Source organism: Melopsittacus undulatus, chromosome 1 (genome assembly GCF_012275295.1).
Source record: "Melopsittacus undulatus isolate bMelUnd1 chromosome 1, bMelUnd1.mat.Z, whole genome shotgun sequence".
Lineage (NCBI taxonomy): Eukaryota > Metazoa > Chordata > Aves > Psittaciformes > Psittaculidae > Melopsittacus > Melopsittacus undulatus.
In genome coordinates this window covers 149,977,178-150,001,641 of record NC_047527.1, presented here as the reverse complement: position 1 = coordinate 150,001,641, position 24,464 = coordinate 149,977,178, and the positions used below count along the sequence as shown (strand labels likewise).

The window sequence follows — 24,464 nt, the reverse complement described above, 5'->3', positions numbered from 1 at the left end:
ACAAGAAATTACAGCCTGCAAGTGTATGGCAGATGGGAGTGCAGCATCCCTGCTTGAGCAATTTTAACAGCTTTGCCCACTGAGGAAAAATGATCCCTTTCAGTTCAAGCAGCTCCTGAGACAAGCCCAGTTACATGCACACACCTACAGCACCCTTTGCCCAGCCCTGCCATTGGTACAGTTCATCACAGTTGTTTGATGCTGTGTGGCTTTGTGCATGGATCTGTGTTTTATACATTCACGTTTCTAGCAAGATTCTTCACTGAGCTGCTGCTCCCTTCTACAGATACTAACAAGAAAACTACACAACACATTCCTATAGAAACCAGCTCCTTCAGGATCAAATGTTTGAAAACATAATGTTTTTATTTAGAATAGAATACAACATACATATGAACAGGGACAGATGAACAGGTAGAATGCACTACTAAGAGGCTGTCAAACAAATGCAAGGCAGAGGATTACAAGTAAAAGACTTGGGAGAAGTAAGCTGTTTTCTGGTGAGGTGACATTAAGAAAGGAGATGAAGGCATCTAAAATAACCTATTTCCCAAGAAAGCTGCTCCATTAGCAACCTTCCCATGTGTTTCAGATTATCATCTTAGTGTTAATACTGGCAAAATCAGAACCTGCCTTTTGATGTCCATATTTGTTTCAAATAAATTCAAGTGGAAAAGCCTAACTTCAGTTAGTGTCTCTATTTGAAAGGGCCCAGTGTTTCCATTAGAAAGCGTATTTACCTCACTATCTTATGAACATCCTCTAGCAAAATGTTACTGACCATCAGCACGTTCTATTTTTTCCTCCTACTTTTTACTTCCACTGTTGGAATTTGCACAGATAATGCCTCTTTGTGGCTACATTAACTACAGACAAGTAACTGGAGTTTCTACCTCAAACAGCAAGAAACCCTAATGCCTCTTTTTTTTTCTCCCTTTTTCTCCTTTTCTTAACAAAAATAAACTTTCTTTGTAGGGAATGATCTCAGTTCTTCAGTAAGCTCCTCTTTGCTATTTCTCAAGGAATGTCAATGGTGAACAACATGAGCAGAGGAACTACTCATGTTATAGAAACCTGTAAATCAAACGTTTACAAGGAAGTAAGGGATTAATACAAAGTTATTTGAAGCACTAGAAGCAAAAAATATACTATTCAATCCCAAAATCACTGAAAAATAGTATCAGTCTAATTTTCTTTCTATGGCAGTCTCTGAGAGATGAGATGGTTCCTGTGTTTCAGTCATCTGGCTCGTATCTGAAGATTAAAAACAAAAATCATTAAAACAGATACTTTGTCTCTGAAGAAAGTATTAAACTCAAGAATAAACTATTCCCACTACTGACACATTCCTATCAAGGCCAAGTGTATGACTTAGAGCAGACAACTGTATGGACTGTTTTCTCCTGTTAGAATTGGCCAGTTTACAAGCAGCAGAATGAGGGAATGACCAGGAACCTCCCCACAAATCCCAAACTCGAGACAGAAATTTAAACAGAAGTTTTAAGTCCCACCTCTGTCCTCCTATAGCATAGGTCTAAGTATCCATGTTGCCAAAGTTCACTTGACATTTGCAGAATGCAAGCCTTCTACACAATATAATGTCCAGGCTGCATCTTTCCTTACTCAATAGAGGTTTATCCCTGCAGACTTCTCATTCCCATAAACAAATGTGGAAGAAACAAGATAATGCCAAAGCATCTGGTACATCTCCCACCTATATCTCTCTGTGTAGCAGCTGGGGGCTTATCTCCTACACCCGTGAGTATTTTGCATCCTCTCCATCCTAAATTCTCCCATTATTTGCTACACTGTAGCTGCTGTTGCACACATCAGTCCTGTTGACCTAACATGCATTGAAAGGATTGGCTGGCCAAAAAATCAGGGAACAGCCTACTAGAAGTTATTGCTAAGGGAAAACTCATAGTCTGTTTTAAAGACAGCTTCATATTAATAAAAACCAAATGGGAGCAGAACATGGATCTAGAACCAGGATCCTGTTGGGACAGACAGAACAGCACCACTTACTTGGAAAGCTTTTTACGTAGCTCCTTTATCTGTTCATTCTTCTTAGTGAGAATCTCTTTCATGTTGCGATAGGCAGCTGTTTGCTGAAATTTCTTCTCCAGTTCCTACATAATAACATCAATGCATTATTTACATCTGAAACCCAGGCTAACATGATTTCCTACAAAACTACTGCCTTTTCCTCCTCAAGTTTCAAGCCAGCGGTTTCTCTAATTCAGTCAAATGTAAGTGAGGTCAGCTTATAAATTCAAATAAGATTACTCAGAGAGACAGAAACTTTATTTTCTACTTAAATCAGACTAAAAATCTTCTGAAGACTGAGGCTACACTTTGCATTCCAGAATTCCTTAGCAGAAAAAAGGGAGATTTTAAAGTACCCCTTTAAGAACAGGGTGCCCAGAGAAGCTGTGGCTGCCCCATCCCTGGCAGTGTTCAAGGCCAGGTTGGACACAGGGGCTTGGAGCAACCTGGTCCAGTGTGAGGTGTCCCTGCCCATGGCAGGGGGTTGGAACTGGATGATCTTCAGGTCCCTTCCAATGAAGATGATTCTATGATTCATCTAGTTGTAATCATGCAGTTAGTTGTGGGTTTTGTTATTTGATAATGCAGTTTTCCACTGAAATAACAATACACAGGGCACAAGTGTGACTCGGTGAACTCTGCATCCTGTAAGTGTATCCTTGTTAAACTACTAATTAGTTAAAATGTGAGTAAGGATCTCATCTTTACATTACAACATGCTAACCTTTTCAGCTGTGGATAGCTGATCCCGAACCTTCAGCAAGTCATGCTTTGTTGTCACCAAATCCTCTTCCAAGAACTTTTGGTTTGCAGTAGAGTCACTCAAAGTCTTCTCAAACTGGCTTTTCAAAGCTGCCACTTTATTCTCCAGCTCAGCAATATCCTGGTTTGCATTAGTCTTCAGCAAAAGAAATATTTAAAATGTGTCAAATGCCAGAGAAGAAATAAAATGTCAAAAATTTATAACTTTATAAAGAATAAAATAAGTCATAAAATAAAATATAAATATTTTATTTCAAAATAAGATGTCAAGTGCAGAATTCCACATAGAGTGGGTACATGAATAGTTAAAGCACTTACTAATTTAGAACTTTAAAAATTGTTAATCAATGCATTATAGAGATGGCTGGAATGTCTGCTCTGCCAAGCTGAGATTTCAGGTTCCTGTATTTCACTTCTTTAGGAATTAGGTGAAGCCACAGGGTGAAACATATAATGAGAAATTACCTAGTAAAGTATCACAGGCATTTCAAAAGCCATTGGTGTAGTACAGGTAGAAAAGGATGAAAGTGTTAAGGCTTGTACTATCATCAATCAGGTACCAATACTGCACTGTTCTCACATGCATTATAAAGACAGCCTCCACTGTTGCCTGTGAAGCAACTTCCCTTGTGAGAAGAAAAAACCCATGCTCTTCTGACCATCAGTTCTGGGTCATAAAACATTATATTCATGTAACTGTTCTATGGATTTCCATTAGAAAACAAAGAGCAAAAACCTCTCAGGTTCAAAAGCTCAGCTTCAAACTCCCAAACGCGTCATGAGTAAGGATGAGGCTGAACCAGTAGCACCTTCAAAGGAACAAAAACTAAAACTAGGCAAGGTCTGCTCCTTCTGCAGGGAGGATAAGATTTGAGCATAGGAAACCAGTTGACAATAGTACCTCTACAGAAGAAAGGCTTACTTTGCTTACTGGTTAGTTTTAACCATGTGTATATATATATATATATATATATATATATGCTTGTAAATAGAAAATGTAAGAGCTGAAGAAGCACCAAATTAGGATATGAAAGCTAATGATACTCAGCAGCCCTGACATTGAGGCCAATTAATGTTTAACCACAAAGTAGGATGAGATTTTTTTCTTTTAAACCTACCCTCACTGCTGGCCAGGATTGAATAAACCCCTTCAATATTTTAAACCTGTAATAATTTAAGGCTTAACAAAACAAAGAACTATTTTCCATGACTTCTAAATCAAGTTTCCTAATAACTAAAATTATTGACTACAGATATTGAAAGTGACTAGATAAAATCACAACGTATTAAGGAAGCCAAGTACATACCATAAACCAGTTAGAAAGCAAAATGAAAAGAAATCAGGATTAAAATATGAAAACAGAAGCAGAAATGTTTTATGATATTGAACTTCACTTCTAAATCTGGAAATACTGCAGAACTTCAAGAAGTCTGTTTCTCAAAATGATGGGATTAAAATGTTCTATTTTTGTTAAAAGTTTGAACTTAAATGCTATAAATTTCAGGAAAAAAAATCACACATGAACAAACTTCTCATTAGAGAATTCTAATTATTGAGAAAATAAAGGTACAAGCTTAAACCCGTACTGTGTGTGTCCTGAATGGATTTATCCATGTCAACCTGCAGTCTTCTAGCTCATGTTTTGGGATTTTTCCCTGCAGCAGCAACTCACCATGTTTGAATCCTCATTTACAACAAACAATAACCTCAAGTAGTCAAAATAAAGGTGAAGCCGTTTTGACTGTATGCTGATATGGGCAGAACTATGTAAAATCAAGCATTTGCCATCTGACTCGTTTGCAGCAAAGCTTTATGTTTCAGAATATAGGACACTGGATACTTCCATATAAGTATTTAGGCTTTTAAAGTCTGAAGTGAGAGCCACAAATCTGTCTTGTCCACGCCAATATCAAGCATAACAAGTGCTTGAAAGAATTAGTGTTTTATTGTTGCTATAAAAACCAGGTTAGATATGATTCTTTCATTAGTAAAATGGGAAGAAACAAACAGAAATACATTTTATCTGTTAAGACAAATATCACCCCTGAGAATATGAGCTCTGCAAAGCTACTTCCTGATAGTAACTGGAATAATGCTTTCTGGTAATAATTTATCATGGTCTATGGGACACAAAATACATGTCATAACATCAACTAGCATTCTGGATTGTCTGTCAACTGACAGACCAGCAGGAACAGGCAAATTCAGCAGGAGCACGGCAAGACTAACTCGAACTTTTGTATTTGCCAGAAAAGAAACACACCATACAGACCAACTGTATGGGCAACAGTTGTGTTAAACAGGGGTGGTAGTGGGTGAAATCTTGATTATATTTACCTTTTGATCACCTTGGATCATCTGTGTATCCTTCAGTAACTTCTCTAGCTTGGTCTTCTCGTCGAGTGCAGCTGTAGCCTGTGATCCATAGAAAATGTGAAACCTCAGAAACATATTTTAATTGAAAACATAAGAATAATAACCATGGGATTCTCATTTAGGTAATTCCAAATATGTAAACTGCATTGAGTATCCAGTTTACCTGTGTTTCTATGGTCTTGAGTCTGGTCTTCAATTTTTCATTTTCTTCTTGGAGAGAAGCAACTGTCTTTGGGTTAATGAATGAAAAGAAGGTGTGAATACTCATGCCATTTTGAATTTTCCAAATACTGCAGGTAAGAAAACACACTTTATAGCTTAGGAAAACTCCAAAATGCTTATCAAAACAGCCTTCATCAGAAATCAGCAATCCATTTATTTATTATGCTTTCTGCCTCAGTCAGCAAAAATGGAAGTCTCCAATTGCACTGTAATATACAGGGCTGCTTACTTAAACTTGTCATATGCTTTACTGAACTGAGATTTGCAAGTTTAGCATCTTGTTAGTATCAAGATTAAATAAAGAAAACTGCATGTTCAGAGATACAAGTCTCATTGCTGCTCATCACTCAGAAGTGTATTGTAAGAAGTGTGGCATTTGAGGAAAGTTCAGTTGATCCAAGCGAGTTCAATACCTAATAAAAACTATTGGTAACATTAAATAGTAGAATGTGCTTTGGAATGATGAAAATATTTAGCAAGTAGGAAATGAGATGTTTTCAAAACTAGGCAATTCCAAATTCTTCAAATGCTTGTTTCTTTTGGAGGAATTTAACCAGCTCACGAAAGAAAAAAGACTGAATGTAACAAGACTGACTTAGAGTGATACAGAAAATGTTTGATAACGTGACTATTTCAGCCAGCTACATATCCTAATTTATTTCCCTGTTGGAAAGTCAGCCAGCTGAACAGAACAAACTGAACACTGGTTTCTACTAATTTACCTCATTAAACGGAAAACCAAATAATTTCAAAGGCCAAAATGTCTTTTCAAAAGGAAGGTCAATATTGAAATACGTGTTAGAGACCATAACTACACGATAAATTTAAGATGCTTTATAATATTTATTAATTTATTACCATTTTAATTTACGTTCTGGGGTATATTGCCTTGACATCTATACAGCAACAGGCATGTTATAAGGATATTGCTGTACGGCTACTCAGTTCAGCTGAATAAGCAGAATGGTCATTGATCACAACTGCACAGACAAGTTCTTACCTTGTTTAGCAGCTCTGTCCCACCTTCATTTAATGGAGCCAGTTTTGGTCTAATGAGGTCTGTGCTGGGCTAAAGAAATAATAAAGGTTAAAAATGTAAATTATACAGATTTCTAAGAGGAAGAAAAGTGTGTCTTTAATCTGTAAAACAAGCACCGACAGTCAGTTTGGCTTTCTTTTGTTAATCACTTTTTCTTAGTTCATTTTTTACCAGTATCTTAGCTCCAAAGTTATATTCTGCACTTTCAGCTAAACAAAAACAATGCACAGAGAGATAAAAGGGTAGCAAATTTGAATTTACAAAAGAATTTACAAAATGCTGCAGCAAGTGAAAGAAAAAGGAGGAAGGAAAATGGAGAAAACATGTGAGTGATTATAAAGGTTAAAAAATATTTACACAGCTCCAAATAGTGTTTTAAGTGTTCAAATATAATCTATATCAACTAAATATACCTTTATACTACAAACCAAGTAAGGTGCAACCATAATCATGCCATATAAGTTACAGTCACAGCTCTGCTGAGGAATCTTCTCAGCTCTTGATTCCATGCTGGGACAAGTGAATGCCCCAGTTACAAGGGAATGAGATGCTCCAATACATCCCTAGTCTGTCTGATTTTGGGATGAGGATTATGAGACATGCCCTGGATGTGCAGAACCCACAGTCTGGAAGCAGCCAAGGCAATTCAGTGTGAGCATCGGTGCCGAACTACAAAATGCCACTTTTTGGAGGCTTTCAAAGATTGTTTTGAAAAAGGTGGTTTTATCTGTGTTTAGCTTTTCTCTCTTAAGCACAAGGAGCCAGTACTAAGTATTTTCAACACCTGCCATGACTCCACATGACATGATTATGATTTAATTAAAATAAAAGCCTACCTTCTTGTTCGAAGATACACATTCTGACTTTTCAAACTCAGCAACCTGCTCCAACAATTCTCTTGAAAAGAAAAAGAAGGGCAATTATTTACTAACAGAACTGTGTTATGAAACACATTTTACTACACTGATGCTATACTCTTTATTGCATGTAAGATTCTCATCACAAGTACAGAATGAAGACCTATGCACATGCAATAAGTGCAACAGATCGTGTCATGAAATGGCATGGTATATGCATTGGAACTATATGATTTAGCACCCTTGATTAAAACATAATCTACTCAGAAAACAAAAGGGTTTTAATCAAATCCTATCACTTGTTCTTTAACTGATTAATTCAAGTATTACCAGTGAGAACATCTTCACAACAAATGTGAAATTATTGTGTATCTTGATAGTACATAGTTGGAAGACTTATCATTGATACAATGTAAAAGAATACGTTTCTATGGTTAGGGAAAGAATGTGAATAATCAACACTTTGAAGCTTTCTTACTACTGAAAAGCATTCCATACAGCCTAATATATGTTACCGATTCTCCAGTTCAGAGACGTCTGTCTGTAACTTCAGGTACCACTTCTCAGCCTGCGAAAAGATTTGCCGCAGAACTAACACATTGGTGTAAGTTGTATTTATGAGCTCTGACTCCACTTCACTGTGTACAATAGTCTGCAGTCCATCCAGCATGTCTGCCACCTCATCAACTGTGAAGGTCTCCTCAACAAGTCTAAACAGAGCAGTCAAGATGAGTCATGTATGATAAAGGTGAACAGTTTTGCACTGTTATGAGACATCACTATACAGATACCAACCTTATATATTGCAATGTCCTTCTGAAAATATCCACTATGACTAGTTATACAATGACCATGGCACTACTAACTGGTTGTTGTACCTAAATTTTCTCTTGGAAACATCACAGTCACGAATATGACATGACATTTTGCTTCTGATATCTAAAGTTGATGCAAGCCTGCAGCAGAAGTAATAACAGAACAAAATCATAGAAATCTATATTACTTCTGCTGCAGGCTTGTATCAGCTTTAGATATCAGAAGCAAAATACAAAGCAATGACATGCTGACAATATCTATGTTAATGCCTAAGACTCCGAACAATTCCTTTTAAAACTGATTTGTAACATTTGGAACATTATTGGGTCTTTCTTCCTCACTAAGAACATACAAGTGTAAGCAGAGATAATTCACCCCATTAAGCATTTAAGCCTGCACCTGTTGCTAGCACATTTTGGCTTATTCTTCAGAAGTGTCCCCCCCCCATGGTACCTGCTGTCCTTAAGGTTCTGAAAACAAGAATCCACCGTTTTGAGACACAGGCTGCGCTTGAAACGAGCAAAGCGCATGTAGTTGATGACTTCATTCTGGTGGTGCTCATTAAGGCCTAGCTCTGCCTGTGGACAAGGATATAAGCACAGAGATGAATATACACTAAGTAAAAAGGAGCAGAAGCATTGTGGAGACTTGTCTTCTGACTAGTCTTTGTGCACATTAACTAGTATGGTAGAAAACAACCATATTTTCATACATGTAATCGTTATATATATACCTCACATAAGTGTTCCCTCTTTAAAGGCACATGGAAGTAGGGCCTCAAGAGACCAGTACCCTCAGGCAAGTCATACAAAATCAGAGAGAGACACAACCAGGGGATCAGAACCAGAAGGACCGTAGTGGAGGGAAAGCTCTCGGATAAATTTGTCTTTGTATTACATGCATGAGTGTGTAATGAAGTTAAATATGTATCATTTACAGAGGTACTAATAAAAACATGCAGGACAGTATATTATGCTTCCTTGTCAGCTTATGTGTAAAACCTTGAGGCTTCCCATACAATCTTAAGTGATAAGTTGAACTTGTTTCTGCATAGCCTATTGCCCAGAAGAAAAAACATCCCCAGGTCAACTGAAGACAGAAGTGGATTTACACCTGACTAACCGGCCTTTCTATGTGCACCTCTGTTTCAAAAGAGGGAATATCAGCATGGCCAATTCTATTAGAATAAATCTCACTCATGCAGGCAGCACAACAGGGCATGAATGTGAGTTTATCACTAGAGTTCCTGCAGAGCTGAGGCAACCAAAGGTGAAGTCAATTTCATTGACTACAGTACTATTAGTTAGTACTGTTGATGCTGGAGACAGCATGTAGCAACTCAGGCAGTTAACTTGAGCACCTTGTCCTTGTTCATCCAGCTGCACAGGGTCGCTCCAATGCAAATGCAATACTGGAAGGGCACCACTGAAACCTGAGCACCGATCTCGACTGCCTGGAAACTAAAGGCAGTGTAGGAGGCACCAGTAGCAGCAGACAAAACAAGCTCTCACAATGGGGTTTCAGGTCTGATGACTCTCCACAGTGTTCCACATCTTACAAACGTGAAATCACATGAAAAGCTTAACTAATGTTTCCTTTGCTGTTACTGAGTTTTCTTTGGATAAACGGTTTCTGCTCGTTGCAGATGGAAGACATGGGAACACCAGTGCTGAAACCTCACAACATCGAAAGCAGCCCCCAAAGAAATTAAACTCATAAATAAATACATAACCGCAGGACAGAGCCACCCGTGATCTCCAAGCCGCGGCCGCTGCATCCCGCAACCCCCCAACCCCACTGCTCTCCGCAGCGACCAACAGGGGTCCCGGCGGCAGCAGCGCTCTATGACCGGCTCCGCAGGACCACAGGCCGCCTCCCTGCCCACAGGGCCGGCCCCCGGCAACGGGCAGCGGCTTCCCCAGGCTGCAGAGCTGCGGTGCCCGGAGCGACGGAGCCCGGAGGCTCCGGTACTCACCATGGCGGCCCATGCACCGGCGCCGCGGCCTACGGGATGACGGTTGCCATGGAGAACGAAGGCTCGCGAGCGCCCGAGCTGCGCACCGATTGGCGGCGGCTAGCTCACGTGACTCTCCCCTCCGCTCGGCGGCCGGTAACCAGGAGCAGCCGTCTCTCGGCCCCGACGGCTCCGGCTGCTGCCGGTGCCTGCTGTGTATGTGTCCCCCATGTAGCGTCCGGTCACTGAACGGCCCTGAACTAACACTGACCATAACCTCGCACTGACCTGAACCTATAACCCAGCCCATAACCCGGAGTCCTAACGGTTTAACCCTAACACTAATGCTAAAGGCTTAAACCCAAACCCTCACCCTAACACAAAATCTAACCCCCTAATCCTTACCCCCCAACATTAACCCTAACCCCTAATCATAACCGTAACAGCTTAAACCCAAACTTTCACCCTAAACCTAACCTTTACTGTAACCCCTCCAATATTAACCCTAACCCTATTAGCTAAACCTAAACCCCATCTAACCTTAACATTAACCCTACCCCTAATCACAGCCCTAATGGCTTAAACCCAACATAACCTTAACCTTTACCCTGCCCACCCCAACATTAACCCTAACCCCTAAACTTAATCTAACCAACCCTAACCTAGCAGAGGGTTATAGAAAGAACAGTGAGTGCTAATTGAGCTGTGAGTGACCTGAGAGGGGAAGTTGAGGCTGAATACATGTGTTTTCACGTGTTAGGGATGAGAATTCTGTTAACAATAGGTAAAGCATAATCCCCCCAAAGCCCCAGTAAACCCCAAAAGACAGCAATTCCCTATTTTCCTTCTTGATGCTGCAACTACTATTAGGTGTTTGCAATGACAGGCATGATATATTAAGAGGTTTCAGTGCCAAGCTGGTAAAGTGTCTACAGAGCATATCCAAAAGGATTCTTTAGGGCTAAACCCAAAACATCTCATTGTCAATCAGTTCTTTAAAAGGAACAATGAATAAGCAACTCTTACCTCACTGAATCAGGCCATCTTATCTTCTAAAGGCTCTCATCTTCAAGACATGTCAGAACTAAGAATTTCTCTATAGAATTACTGTTAAACAGATATATTCTTATATATAAGAAAAACAAAGAGCCATTTGGATTTCACCAGAGGTATCCAACGACATTCCCCCCCCCCCCCCCCAGTGGTCTGAGAATGCCTTTTCATGTACTTGATACATGTGTCTTTCACTGTACCCAAGGGCCTTGGAGGACTTTGGTGTGCTCCCAGGGTACCTATGAGTGCTTATACATAAACCTAATCCTACCCCAAAGATTAAACCTATACCCAGTGCCTCCTGGAGTTCAGCATTGCCTTTTAGTGTGTCCCAGCAGTGTTTGTGAACCATCTGAAGTTCAACAGGTCATCTGGTTATCTTTCTGTGCTCCTTCTGTGGATGTGCAAACTGCAGGGCTGGCAATGGGCTGCTTTCAGCTTTTGCTGTTTATAACTTTGTTTTGCTTTGCCCAAGAGAGCTATGATAAAAGCACTGGCCTTAAGCCTAGCTGTGTATTTGGGCCCTGCATCCCAGTCTGAGCAACAGAGGTGTCGACTGCACTATAAAATAATAGTTTATATATGCTTAAATAAAATCACACTTTTTAGAGTGGAAACACCTTCCAACACTCAATAAAAATCCCCAACCACTTTAGGTTTTAAACATTTAGGAAACTTAACAGTGTCCAAAAAGAGGCAGAATTCCGACAGAAGCATTAACGTTTGAGTACTTACACAGCATTGTTCACGCTCAGGGGCTCAGTCAGTCCAGAAAAGCAGATTTATTTTCAACAGCAGCACATACATAGAACATGTTCAAAATATACATATTTGAAAACAAGAGACTGCACTTCATTAACCAACTTGCTGTGGTTTATCAACTTACAATCGTGACTGCAGCCAGGCAGAGTTACTGTACCACAGCCTTCCTACCGGTTGGATGCTCTTCGGTTTCACTGGCATAGTTATGCTATACACTATAACCACTAGTAGCTCATGAAGAAACCCCACACAACTTACCAATTTACTGTTGCTGTCTTTGGGAGGCTTCAGCTACCAAAGTACTTTAAAAAGGGAAATGTTATTTAAAACAAGTGTGGCAAATAATGAACTTCAAGGGAAACACTCTATGCACATAATATACGTGTTTGAGTGGTTGTATGTATTTCTGACTGAAGTTTCCTGGGCCAGGACTAGTCCCAACAGAAGCAACATAGCAGCATTTTGGTAAGGGAGGAAGCTAAGTTTTCCTAAATTCTTTCCCTTTTGTTTCGATGCAGAACAAAGATTAAACCAATCAAAAACTGCTTGCATTTCTAGATGTTTAAATATAGCATTGCATTAATTTCTCCTGTGTTTCACCACAGTTTAACAAGTGTCAGAATATGCTATACATGTGAATATTCTAACCCAGCCACCGTTTTTCGTTCACTACAGAAATATTTTCTACATAAGCCTATCTTCTTAAAATATAATTTAAATATAACCTTTTAACAAAAAACAAAAACAAACCAGAACACATCATCAGAAGATTCAGCTTGCAGGTAATTTTTAATGCGCTAGAACTCTTAATGAAGCTGCTCCAACTGTGGCAAAGATCTTTGTTTTCTCATCTGGGGGGTATCTGACCAAAATGAGCAAACAGGTTAAGAATAAATGGTGATCACTTCACGTCCACTGCCTCGGACCAGGAGGACTCTGTTCAGACCTTCTGTCAGAACTTCTAAAAACTCGATGTCTGGAATATCATTAAGTCAAGGAAGTTATTCAGGAAAGAAACAAACAAGCCACCAATACCTTTATAAGTCAGATATATAATGCAAAAAGCAAGTTCAACAATTTCCTGAAGGAGTTTTCTTGTGTCACCCTTTACTGTCCCATAACATAATCCACCTGCTCGCTCAGGTGGAAATGAGGCTTAATTTGAGTGAAAGTTCAAGTTCTGCCCTACTCACCTACACAAAAGATGAAAAGAGAGAGTTTAAATTAAGTTCAATATTTAGGAACGCTTCACATTGATTCAATCCCCACCTCCCCAGTCATCAACACTTAAAACTGTGGAATCAAAAGTTGTCTTCTTAAAGGCAAGCTTATGCTCACCATGGTTACTAATGGTTATCCTAACAAACAGACAATGGCACAGTCATAAAACTCAAATTCCAAGTATCAAGAAATATGGAAGCAGTGTAGCAGAGGATACAGTTTTCATCTCCTTTTCTGTTTTTGGGAGGTCCAGGCATATTCAGGAGGACTAGCTGAGCATACTGTGATTTATTAAGCACTACTCCATTGAGCTTCACAGCGGTGTGCATTCTTCTCACATTGGACTGATTCCTAGTGTGCAAACAAACATCTTTAAGTATTACCACAATATGTATTTGAATTATATGTTATGTATTTGGATTTATAAGTTCCATCTATATGCACATAGAATATGCTGCTTTCATGGACACCAGTATTTGTATGCATTCAAAATAAATTATAGGAAATGCAATAACAAGGTTTAAAAGATGGGGTTTTGGGTTGGGTTCCATTGAAAAGAACATTTAAGTCTGAAATTCAAGCAATTTGAAGCACATTGCCAAAATGCACAATTCTTCCCATTGTCAGCGATCTTTTGCAACAATGAAGCAAAATTAAGTTTAGTCCAGTCTGTTAAACTATATATAAAAAGTAACTGGATTTGTACAGGAAATTCCAAACAAAGGAATTAAAGGAATGCAGTGGAAAGATTACAATATGTATGTTGTATGATACAAGATTTCCCTCATGCTCCTTTGGAGACATTACCAGATTCCAATAAGCCTGATAAAGACAATTCAGAAACAGCAAAGAATTTATGGAATTAATAGTTCTTATGTCTTGAGTAAGGCAGCAAGGAATGAACTGAATCTGAGCTGCCCCCCTTACACTATCAATATTAACTATGTTGTTTCTTGTGCTCACAAATATAATCACAGATTTGCATCAAGAGGAAGAAACTGTGAGGACTTGAGAGATTTCCATATTTTAGGATCAACCTTGGATGATTTAGTCACTCTTCAGAACAGAAGAACAGTTCCCTTAGAGTTCCTGAGAAACTGCCACCTGATTTATTGTAAATCTAGCTAAGGCTGGAAATGAGTCATATGCTACAGTACAAGAATACCCAGACTCTACCTTAGTGGATCCAGAAGATCCACTGCCCAAAAGTAGATTTTCACAGGTGTCACTCTAAAGGGAACCTTGGAAACAGGGTGACAGCCCTTCTCATACATGGAGATACTGATATGTTCATGCAAGACAAGTATCACTCTGTAATATGCAATATTTTTGGCACACTAGTTAGTAGTCTCTCAGTTAAAAGCACAACTGTACCCTGCTCAGCTGTGCTCACATGCTGTCCTATAGCAGAGAACAGGCAGGCTAAAAGCAGAGGGACACAAGACCTCTGAAGTGCCTGATCAATCCTGGCATCTTTTGAACTCCACTAACAGCAATCAAAATTACAGCACAAACCCCAGCACTGGATCAGCTCAAGCGAAAACCAGAAACTAATGAAGCTCTCTTCCCAAAAGAAGAACATTTAAGAGGCCCAAACTTCAAAAGGAAATGCCCAACTCTGTTCTGCCACTACAAGAGGTCATTTCAGGGGGCTACACTTAGTTCTAGAGTCTTATAGCAACATGAGGCTACCCTCAGGTTTTATAGGTAAGTGTGGAGTTGAGAACAACAGCCAGATGCAGGTTCACTCAAACACAGGGTGCTGAGAAAGATGGAGAATGATGACATTTCCAAAACAGAGTTTATCAGTCCATCCTGGCCCAGCAGCCATCTGTTCTGAAAACCAACTGTACTGAAACCATGCTATGAACAAAAGAGTACTTGAAGCTCAGCTTTTCAGAAGCAGAACAGGAGCTTGAGTAGACCAGAGAACAACTATGAAGAGTGAGGCTGAAGAGGTGTATAACTATTAAAGTAGAAACACTGTTAAATTAAAGACAAAATGCAGAAGTATAAGGGGTGTAAATTTGCAATGGAGTGGGCAAGAATTCAGCACCAAAATAAAAGATCAAACTGAGCCTAAAAGTACAACATGAACCAAGGCTGACTAATTTAATTTATCCTTCAAGTAGTGGCAGAACTGCAGTCACACATGGGACACAAAAGTAAGCTCAGTTTTCATGAGAAGCTCAATTTAATAAACAGACAAAAAGATAACATTGGGCTCTGAAAAGAAGCAGAGCAGTCACAAGTCAGTTCCACCCAAGAACAGAGAGCTGTAGTGTCCCATTTCTGTATGCTCTCATACCCAGTATTGATCTGAACTCAAGTTATTTCTACACATGCATGGGTTAGTAGGAGGGAGGCAAGAACGGGCATGTGATGAAACATGAAAATTCCCTTTGGGAACAGATTTATCCTTATTGTCCCAGTGGTTATTTCACAATGGGGAGCATTTTCCCAGAATAAGAAAACCATAATTTTTAATGTAGTCAATTAGAAAACTAATTATTATAGTGGTGCAGAGGAGTACTGTCAAGTTTAACATTCTTACAGGAAGCAAAACACATGTTCTGTGACTTACCTTGAACAAAAAGTGGGTAATATTTCAAAGAAAACATTAACAGGTCATGATGAATATCTTTCAGTGATAAATTCTCTATCACAGTGTATAAAACAAGGTACAAAACTATACATATACTGCAAATTATGGTTTAGGAAACACACACACAATGTACAGGACCAAAAGAACCAGGGAACACGGCCTATATTGCTTAAGTGAAATGAAATTTTGACTTACAGATTTCCCCATTCTCTACGTGGAAGGTAAGCAAATGAACAGGAAAAAATACATTTATGGCATCAGGTATGTATCTAATTGACCAACATGTTGTACAGGCACACCAAGTTTGAAACGTAATTCCCACTCCCAACCACATATAGTAAATTTAAAACATCTGAAGTCTGTGTCTTGCACAATTCTAAAGAAATAATAGTAAATATTTCCAAGATATTAACACTTTGACCCACCACCCCCCTCCTATTCCCTCAAGAATTCAAGTATAATGCAGCCCAGAACAAAAACAGTGCTTTAGAGCAGAAGGAAGACAAGAAGATGATGTTTGGAATTTGCAGAAGGTACACAGTTTGTAAAGACCTCGGAGCAAACCCACAAAACTACTTAAGATTTTAAGCGGCTGATTCTAAGTGTATCTTCTGTGTGCAAATCCTAGATTTAAGAACTGTTTCCTTTAGATATTACAACTTCAATTGACATCCACAGATTTGCTAGTCTAGGCCATACTTATAACTGCATTCTTCCAGAAGTCAGAGAAAATGCATAGGTGTATGTGCCTGAACACAGCATGAAGCTGCAATCAAGCTGATGTCTTTCTGTCACTGGTTTTGTGTCTGCTACATTAGGCTTGACAAAGGCAGTAGCTGTTATCTATTAAGTGACCTCCATTTAAGGAAAAGGCATTGAGGCATATTTCAACAGGAAACATAAAAAGACATACATATAAGCACAAGTTTTATCTTGCTTTCATTTACAGGATGAGAACTGAACATCTTTTAACCAGAAACAACCACCAACCCCCCAAAACTCCACTCAAAACCCAAAACATAAGCTAAATGTCTTGAAAGAATCTATCCTCTTCTTTGGTAAGCCCTACACCCCAGTACAACACAATAATTGAGACAGGGAAATGATACACAGTTTAAAATTATTATCACCATCATTATTATTATTACTACTACTACTATGTTACTACTACTATTACTATTTATTATTAGTAGTAGATAATAATTTATCATTATTATTATCTACCATTTATCTCTCACAGGAAGAGAGAGAACCAAAAGCCGTCATTAAATATTTTAACATATATATTTTCTGGAACAATCTAGAAGCTGAGTTTACAGCTTGAATCCTGTCATTTAAGCTTCATTCACCACATTTTGGTGAACGGCTCCTTACAGTTATTGCTGTTCCATCCAATTCCATGCTAGCTTCATGAAGAGGGCATATAAGTGTAGCGCATGGAAAGACCATATTTATACTCACTTTAAATAAACCAGAATCTCTTAAACAAGCAAAACCCAGAACCACCACCAAAACCCCCACATTCAGTCAAACAGAAAACTCCAGACATCACATGTATACTTACGGTTTCATGTTGAAAATATCTTTAAAACCAGACGCATTTGAGTCTTTGTTTTTATGCTTTTCAGCTACAAACTTCTCTTTAGTCCAGGTCATGTGCACTTTTTCTGGTGCAGCAGCAGCCACGCTTTCTTTGACTGCTGGAGCTGAGTGCGAGGCAGTGTTTCTGTCATGGATCAGCTGAGCCTGGCCACAAAACAAACCATCACCCCAAGATTCAGCCACAAAGAGCTTTTGTAGGTTATACAGTATCAACATGCTGAAAAGTAATTTCATAGCAGTGGAATAAAAGGCAATACAGAAAAAAGGCACCTCACTTTGCGAACAACTATCAGACTGCTTTGACTTCAGCATGAAATGAAACTGCAAGATTACGTTTGGGCTGAGATGTTATTTTGTAATGCACTAAAGTGAGGCTAATAAAGCCAAAGAGTACTTTATTAACACTGAGGGTTTTGCCATTGAAGCTCGTTCATTTACACTTATTTTCTCAGCTACTATCCTAAATGTTTTCCATTTCACACGACTTTAGCTAAACTACCAGCATGACCCCAGTAACACAACATTAAACTGGCCAAATTGCAGGCTTGCTACCTTCCATTGGATTATTTATGCATGCAAGTGCATATTACAGAAGAAAAGCCAATCAATGTAACCATGAAGGGGCCTTCTGAAGAGATAGCACTTACAGCAGCAGAAACTCAAATCACAGCTTTAAGAACATAGTACTGTTGTTCCCGCATGCACACAAACTTCTGTGTTCCCTATTTTGCATCCCCCTTACTCCTCTTGAGGAAAGAAGGAAGAAATATTTGAAGACATTATTTACTTACTTACCTTTGTCCATAGGCTTCTTTATTGCCATCAAAAGCAACACCAATACAGTACCATAGACTCTTACATAAGTGAACTGATAAAGGGCAGGACTGTTTCATGTTTTGGGGTGTTCTATTTTGGGGGGTGGTTGTTTTCCCATTTGCTTGGGTTTTTTGAGATCTTTAGCAGTTAGGAAGTCTCTTCAGAGACTTGTTAAACCCTGAGTTGAAGCTCCAGTTTCATTTGGGAACCTCAACCACATGTTAGTGATGGTCATGTCCCTCCATATGTGATGTTTTAGAAGAATCAGTTTCATTCAGATCACTATCAAAAGCATGACTAAAATCAAAGCAGATGACAAAACTACCTTCCCTCTCTGAAGAGTGATTCCCCTACTGGTTCACAAACTCTAATTGCCGCTCTTCTTAAATACCCAAGAGCTTCTGTATTTCTCCTAAACAATTTCCCCATTCCCTATCCCTAAGGATTCTCAAATCCTAAAGTTAAATTCTGAGGTTTACATATATCTTTATTTTTTTGATGATCTACATATCTCCCCGGAAAATTAGATCATGAGTCAAGACTATGAACGAGAAATTACTATAAACACAGTTCTATTATGAGAATGAATAAGCTAACAAACGCATGCAGGTATCTGACATGCCATACAGCAGTATCCAATGAGCTAAAATGTCAAACTAGTAACTGCAAGATGAGTCCAGTACAGCTAGGCTTCAAAGAAAGACAGCTTGCCATTTTTATAGACAGAGAGGCCAAGAGAAATTCTGGAGCTATAGCCCATGCTTATAAAAATGCAAGGACAACAAAGGCACATTTTTGTAAGTGCTATTTTGATACCAAATTAATTACATGAAATACAGCATGTTCTTCTCACTCTTCACAAAGAAAGGGGAACAGAAAGGCATACAGCATTTCTACAAACTAGGCTAACACATCTTTAGATAAGAGCAACACTTCAAGTGCACACTAAAACCATTGATCACATCAGTCCATTTCTTTTCCAATTCACTATGCAGAAAGCAGTAATGACATTTGTGAGTTAATAATGACTTGTCCATAATATGGAAATATCCTTAAAAAGCCCTAGCATATATATATATAAATATCTAAAAGGTCTTGGAGAAGCTTAAGTACTTCAATCCAGGAACTATAAAGGAAGGCAATGCTTTGTGAAGTATGAAATGTACTTATTAATCAAACAACCACTGTTAAAATTTTAAGAGATAGAAGGCAGAGAAATATTTTTGCTTCTGGCTCTTAAGAGAAACAGGCACTCCCAGAAGTGTTTGTTGTATGAAAGTAAGTGTGAGAAAAAGAGGACATAGTCCATGTTGCAAAAGCATAATCTAGAGAACAATATATAGGGTAAAATAATGAATTTAGAAGAACAATAGAACTTAAATTTATGAAGAACTTTTCCAAAACAATGAATGATCAAGTTGTTAATTTGTAGTTCAGTTTGCAATAGTGGCACTTCAAGTGTTGCAATGGGAAAATCTATCTAGCCAGTAACATGCCCAGCTACCTCCTCCTCTCGACAATCATTAGTCAGCAGTGCCTCCGCATCTTGCCCAATGGACTGTGGACTGGAGTAGCTTTTTCTTCTGACTGAGCCTCGAGACTCATCAGTGATGCTCTGAATCTGGGACAAAAAGGTTACCAATGACCAAAAAACCCCCCAAAACCCAGTCTATAGAAAAGAGTAAATGATGGTATTATTCAAAATAAAATTTGTCTTTATTTAAATAGATGACATTTAGTATCGTAGCTTGTTCTAAACTTGGTTTGTTTTCACAAACATGCCATTTGTTCATACATACTATGGATCACTTTCTGAAATGTTTAGCAGATAGTTATGAAGTCTCTTTACAGAGATTTGTAAAAATGGGAAGTGAATGAAATCCTTTAGTCTGTATGGAAACCTCAACTATTCGTATGTTTGTGAGGGTCACATCCCTGCACGTATGTGATGATTCAGATTAATTGATTTATTCAGTTACAATCAGAAGTATGAAAAAACATGTAAGCAGGTGAGAAAGCTGCTTTCCAACTCTGAACACTGATTTATTTACCAAACAGTGATTCACAAACTATTATTGTGTTCCTCACTTACATACACCTGCATTTCTGCTAATCTTACCTGGCAGCAGCCATATGCACAACAGCAATTGTGCTGCATATCCCAGCACTAAGTAGTGGTGGGAGGAAGCCACTTGCTCACAGTTCCAGCAGCATCACTGCCTGGACCAACTAGTCAGGACAAGCCAGAGAAGGAAGGCAACAGTGACCAGGAAGGGCAGTAAGGAAGTGAATGAGGCAGTTCATCTTTGCAGTGCTATTGTCAAAGTCAAAAAACCAGTAAATGTTTGGCAGTTGCACCTAAGCCTTCAGGTTTTGCACTTTGCATGTGTTATATTTATACTTGAATAGAAGCACCTAAACCAAGTTTCTCAAAAAAGGAAACAAAAATCCAATGAGCCCCCATGCCGCAGCTCCACAGGAAAGCTCAGGGGCAGGAGCAAATAAAGTGATGGAAAAGGGGAGAGTGAGGGTGATTCCTCAGGTATAAGAGCATAACTATGAGGGAAACAGCAAAAGAATGCTGTACAAAACCAGATTCTTCTCTTTGCAAAGGTTTGAACCTTGTTTGAAGAGGTACAGGCACAAAAGTGAGGTTAAAATACTAACCTAGGTGTTAACAGGAAACAAAACTACAAGCACAATTCACAGTTGGACTATCAGGGTTATATTTGATTGTCTGGAGACAGATAATGAAAACAAAAGCAAAGCTGATTTGAACTATTGATACTAATGACAGAAATGTTTTTGAGGTCATCATAAAGCCAGAGGGGATGGCTTGACTCATGTAAACGATGACCAGATTAAGAAAAGGTCTGGCACACTGAGTGCCTACACTCAACTTGTAGCTGTAGAGGTGAAGACATAACTAAACATTTTCTGATGGACATACAAAAGAAAGAGGCAGATTAATATATCCAATCAGAAAGACCACGTGGAGAGAACTTTTATTGGATAAGGCAGGAAATAAGTACTAGGTGTTCCTGGAACTATAAAGGATTTTACTTCAGAACATGAAAGAAATTCAATGGTATTTTGTACATACATATTTTATCCTGCCTGATATGAAGGAACAAGCTGAAGCTATACTAATGATGGCTACATTCAGATAAAAGTGAGTAATAAAACAACCAGTAGTAGTAGTAGTAGTGAAGTAGTGCAGACCCCAGTCAACTTACAGAGCTGAGAATAAATTCTCATCCCCACTACAATTTATATGCATTAGACTACAGAGCTTTAGGTCCTTGGGCTACTCGTAAAGCATTCATGAGGAAGTTAAACCCTTTAAAGCCTACTGTAGATTGACTAATCACTCGAACTCCACTGGTAAAATACTAGTGTTCAATAAAGAAATGGGGAAAGCCTTAAGAACACTGAGTAAGGAGTATAGGAGACCTTGTGTTTCACTAAAAGATGTGAGGCAGGCTGAGATCAAGAGAAAACTACCATGATGCAGAAGAGAAGAAAGAGGTTTTACAGCAGCACATTGTTGTAGCAACACAAGGCACCTTTACGAACCTTAAAAAAATGTGGTGAAATGGAAAAAAGAGAATAAGGAGAGATTAAAAAACAAAAAAAGCAAACAAACCTAAAATAAATTACAATTAGCAGTAGACAAAAAAATGCACAAGAAAAAAATCTAGTTATTTTATGAATCTAGTTAAACACAGGAGAAATCTCTTATTTGGCATGGGAGGGAAGTCACTAAGTGATACGAAAGCCAAAGCATTCAATACCTTTTACATCATTAAAAAGTGTTGATAATGGCATAATAAACAGGATAAATGAGAAGGTAGAAGCACAAGAAAAAAAGGAAAAAAAAGAAAGGAAAGGAGCTTTAAAAGATATAAATATTCAAATATTCACACGTATATCGGTGCAAGAAGCTTGTGACTACAACATGCAAAATACCACCAGTGACTAATAATGGCAGGGGAGCAGCAGAAGCAGTTGATTAGAAGCCATGGCCAAGAAATACTTTCAGATCTATCACAGAACATCTTGCCAAGGCCAAGCCCTTACCTCTCTTTCCCTTTCGTTCTTTGACAGCTGCATCTGTTTTAGCATCTGTGATCGCTGTTCCATCATCAATGTTTTCTCATATGTGAATGCAGAAATATCATTTTCAAACTGCAGGAGAGATTGGCATTAGAAACATCAGGAGAAAAGTACAGCTCAAAAGAACAACATTTACTCAATGTACCACATTCAGTCCTGCATTCGTTCAGCCCTGGATGTATTTATAGCATCAGAGTTATCCCAGGCATGCCATCGACCAATCATTTCTGTCCTCATTCTTGAAACTTCTTCAAACAGTGATCTTGTACCGTGAACTATACCAGTATCAGTATGTTTTTCAGCTAAATTTGAGGTACTCAGGGCAGACTTCACACTGTTCTGTTCCAACTAGGCTGCAGAAATAAGGAAGGGTTGAAAGTGCTTCTTTTCACTGGGTCTGCATTGCTACCTCCTGAGCATATGCAGAGTTGTTTCCTTACAAACTGTCTAGAGCCAGGGTAACACATCAACCTTTCCCCAATGAGAAATGTGCAAATAGAAGCTTTTATGAAGAAAGTCTGGCATAATATTCTCACATCAGCTCAAAGCTAAAAAACAGTGTAAAAATCTATAGCAGTCATCTGAACTGTTGCTAACTTGTAACATGTTTCATCTTTTGGAAGATTCTCAGGGCTAAATGCAAGCCTGATAAGAAAAGAATAAACTGTGCTTGCTATACTGTCCTTCTGCTCAAAATCCACCCAAGGCTCAGTCTTTTTTAGGGCACTCTGCTCACTATCTTTCACTTGCACATGACACAGCATTTTAGTCTTTTATATTCAGTATTCTAAGCAAAACAAGAAGTAAAATAAAGAAAGCATTTACCTTACATCCTTGCTCAAAATCCTGTCCACATTTTTCCTAAGTAACTTTTCTTCTATAAGTAATTTTAACTATTCTTAAAATTTGCTTTATGGCTGAGCGACAGGATAAACCTTCTTGATAGGGTTTTTTTTATCCCAGGAACTGGTCGTAACAGAAGTTTTGAACCAGTCAACCCATCTCCATCCCATGTCAGAATGAGTTTTAAAAGGGATTTTTTTGTCTTACTTTGGACATTATCACCTTTGAATACTGGAAATGAAGCTTTCCCTTTGTTGCCAAGAAACGTGTGCATAGGCAGACTGCAGCTTTACGCCTTTCTCTTTAGCAGTTTATGGCCAACATTTATAAAGGAAAAACTGTTATAAAATCAATACTGTCACTATTTGATCTGTGGATTTCTAGCTACATTATTGTCTTGCTGTTTGGTGTGAGCTGAGGCTGGCAATGCTGAAAACGACAGACATATGCTCATGTGGGCTTTGGGATTCCTTATTCCAGAGAGATATTCATACAGTAGTTGGAAAGAGGGTGTTCATCCTCTCTCACGCTGGAAGCCATGGCTTATTACTTTAAGCACATTCAGCCTTCTATGCTAAAAAAACAAGGTTTTTTTCCTACTGGATGAACTATCTGAGAAATAAAATGGGCATTAACACATCAAAATGGCTCAACTCAACAAAAACATTTAAACTTACACTAACATTGTGATACGGTAAGGTAATATTGGCTTTAAAACACATTGTTCTTAGTGAGACTGCAATCTTTCCCTTTCGTATTTGGGCTAACATCTCTTTAGTTTCAAAAATGCTAAATCCATTTTCAATGTATCACAGGATTCACAAGTTTAGTCTCCACTGCACCTAAACAAAGATAGGCAGTAACATACCATTTCAACAACTTCCACTTCAGCATTCAGTCTAAGATGATACAAGAACATCTGAAGATCCTTCTTCATTTGGATGCTATTATCATCCATTTGTGCGACAGTGAAGATACGCATTTTACATTTCCTCCAAACCTATCAAAAAGATAGTTTACAACAATGTGTGATTGCTATCACCATACTCAACTATCAAGATTATATCATTCATTGCTAGAAAATGAAACAACAGCTATTTTCTGTTGTCCTTGCCTTGTGCTGCCGAAGGAGGAAAGGCAGTAACATCAGCATACCACCGTCATGAACAATCCACCACACATCTATGTTCCCTTCAGGAAAACGTTCTTGATTTGTTGGGAATAGGTCAATGTTTTTTGCCACCAGCAGCGCTTGCTGAGCTGCTGTTGTTTCACGGACAGTATCTGCAAGGGAAAACAAGACATCTGATTGAGAACTTCTGGTTTTCATTCACAGCTCTTGCTTTGTTTTAAATACAGAAGCTTAAATTCTC

At 38.6% G+C, this 24,464-nt stretch overlaps 2 protein-coding genes across 3 annotated transcripts in view; both read right to left on the bottom strand.

Moving 5' to 3' along the window:
- Positions 1-490: 490 nt before the first annotated feature.
- Positions 491-10,154, bottom strand: LZTFL1 (leucine zipper transcription factor like 1). The gene is made up of 10 exons (XM_031048021.2): positions 10,095-10,154; positions 8,573-8,697; positions 7,819-8,013; positions 7,283-7,343; positions 6,408-6,476; positions 5,349-5,414; positions 5,147-5,224; positions 2,771-2,944; positions 2,026-2,129; positions 491-1,254 (listed from the first exon to the last, which is right to left on the bottom strand). Exons 1-10 carry the CDS (start codon positions 10,095-10,097, stop codon positions 1,236-1,238), a joined length of 894 nt encoding a protein of 297 aa, XP_030903881.2. The 5' UTR covers positions 10,098-10,154; the 3' UTR covers positions 491-1,235.
- Positions 10,155-11,888: 1,734 nt separating this feature from the next.
- LOC101867866 (solute carrier family 12 member 7) overlaps positions 11,889-24,464 on the bottom strand; it is a 56,108-nt gene continuing 43,532 nt past the window's right edge. Inside the window, exons 19-25 of one of the 2 annotated variants that reach the window (XM_031047978.2) lie at positions 24,206-24,375; positions 23,960-24,091; positions 22,213-22,320; positions 19,637-19,753; positions 17,279-17,460; positions 13,327-13,460; positions 11,889-12,864 (exon numbers count right to left, since the gene is read on the bottom strand). In XM_031047978.2, the coding sequence (XP_030903838.1) occupies positions 12,773-12,864; positions 13,327-13,460; positions 17,279-17,460; positions 19,637-19,753; positions 22,213-22,320; positions 23,960-24,091; positions 24,206-24,375 (935 nt within the window). In that variant the 3' untranslated portion in view covers positions 11,889-12,772. The remainder of the gene's footprint in view (positions 12,865-13,326; positions 13,461-17,278; positions 17,461-19,636; positions 19,754-22,212; positions 22,321-23,959; positions 24,092-24,205; positions 24,376-24,464) is intronic. The other variant, XM_031047979.2, reaches the window with a different exon arrangement.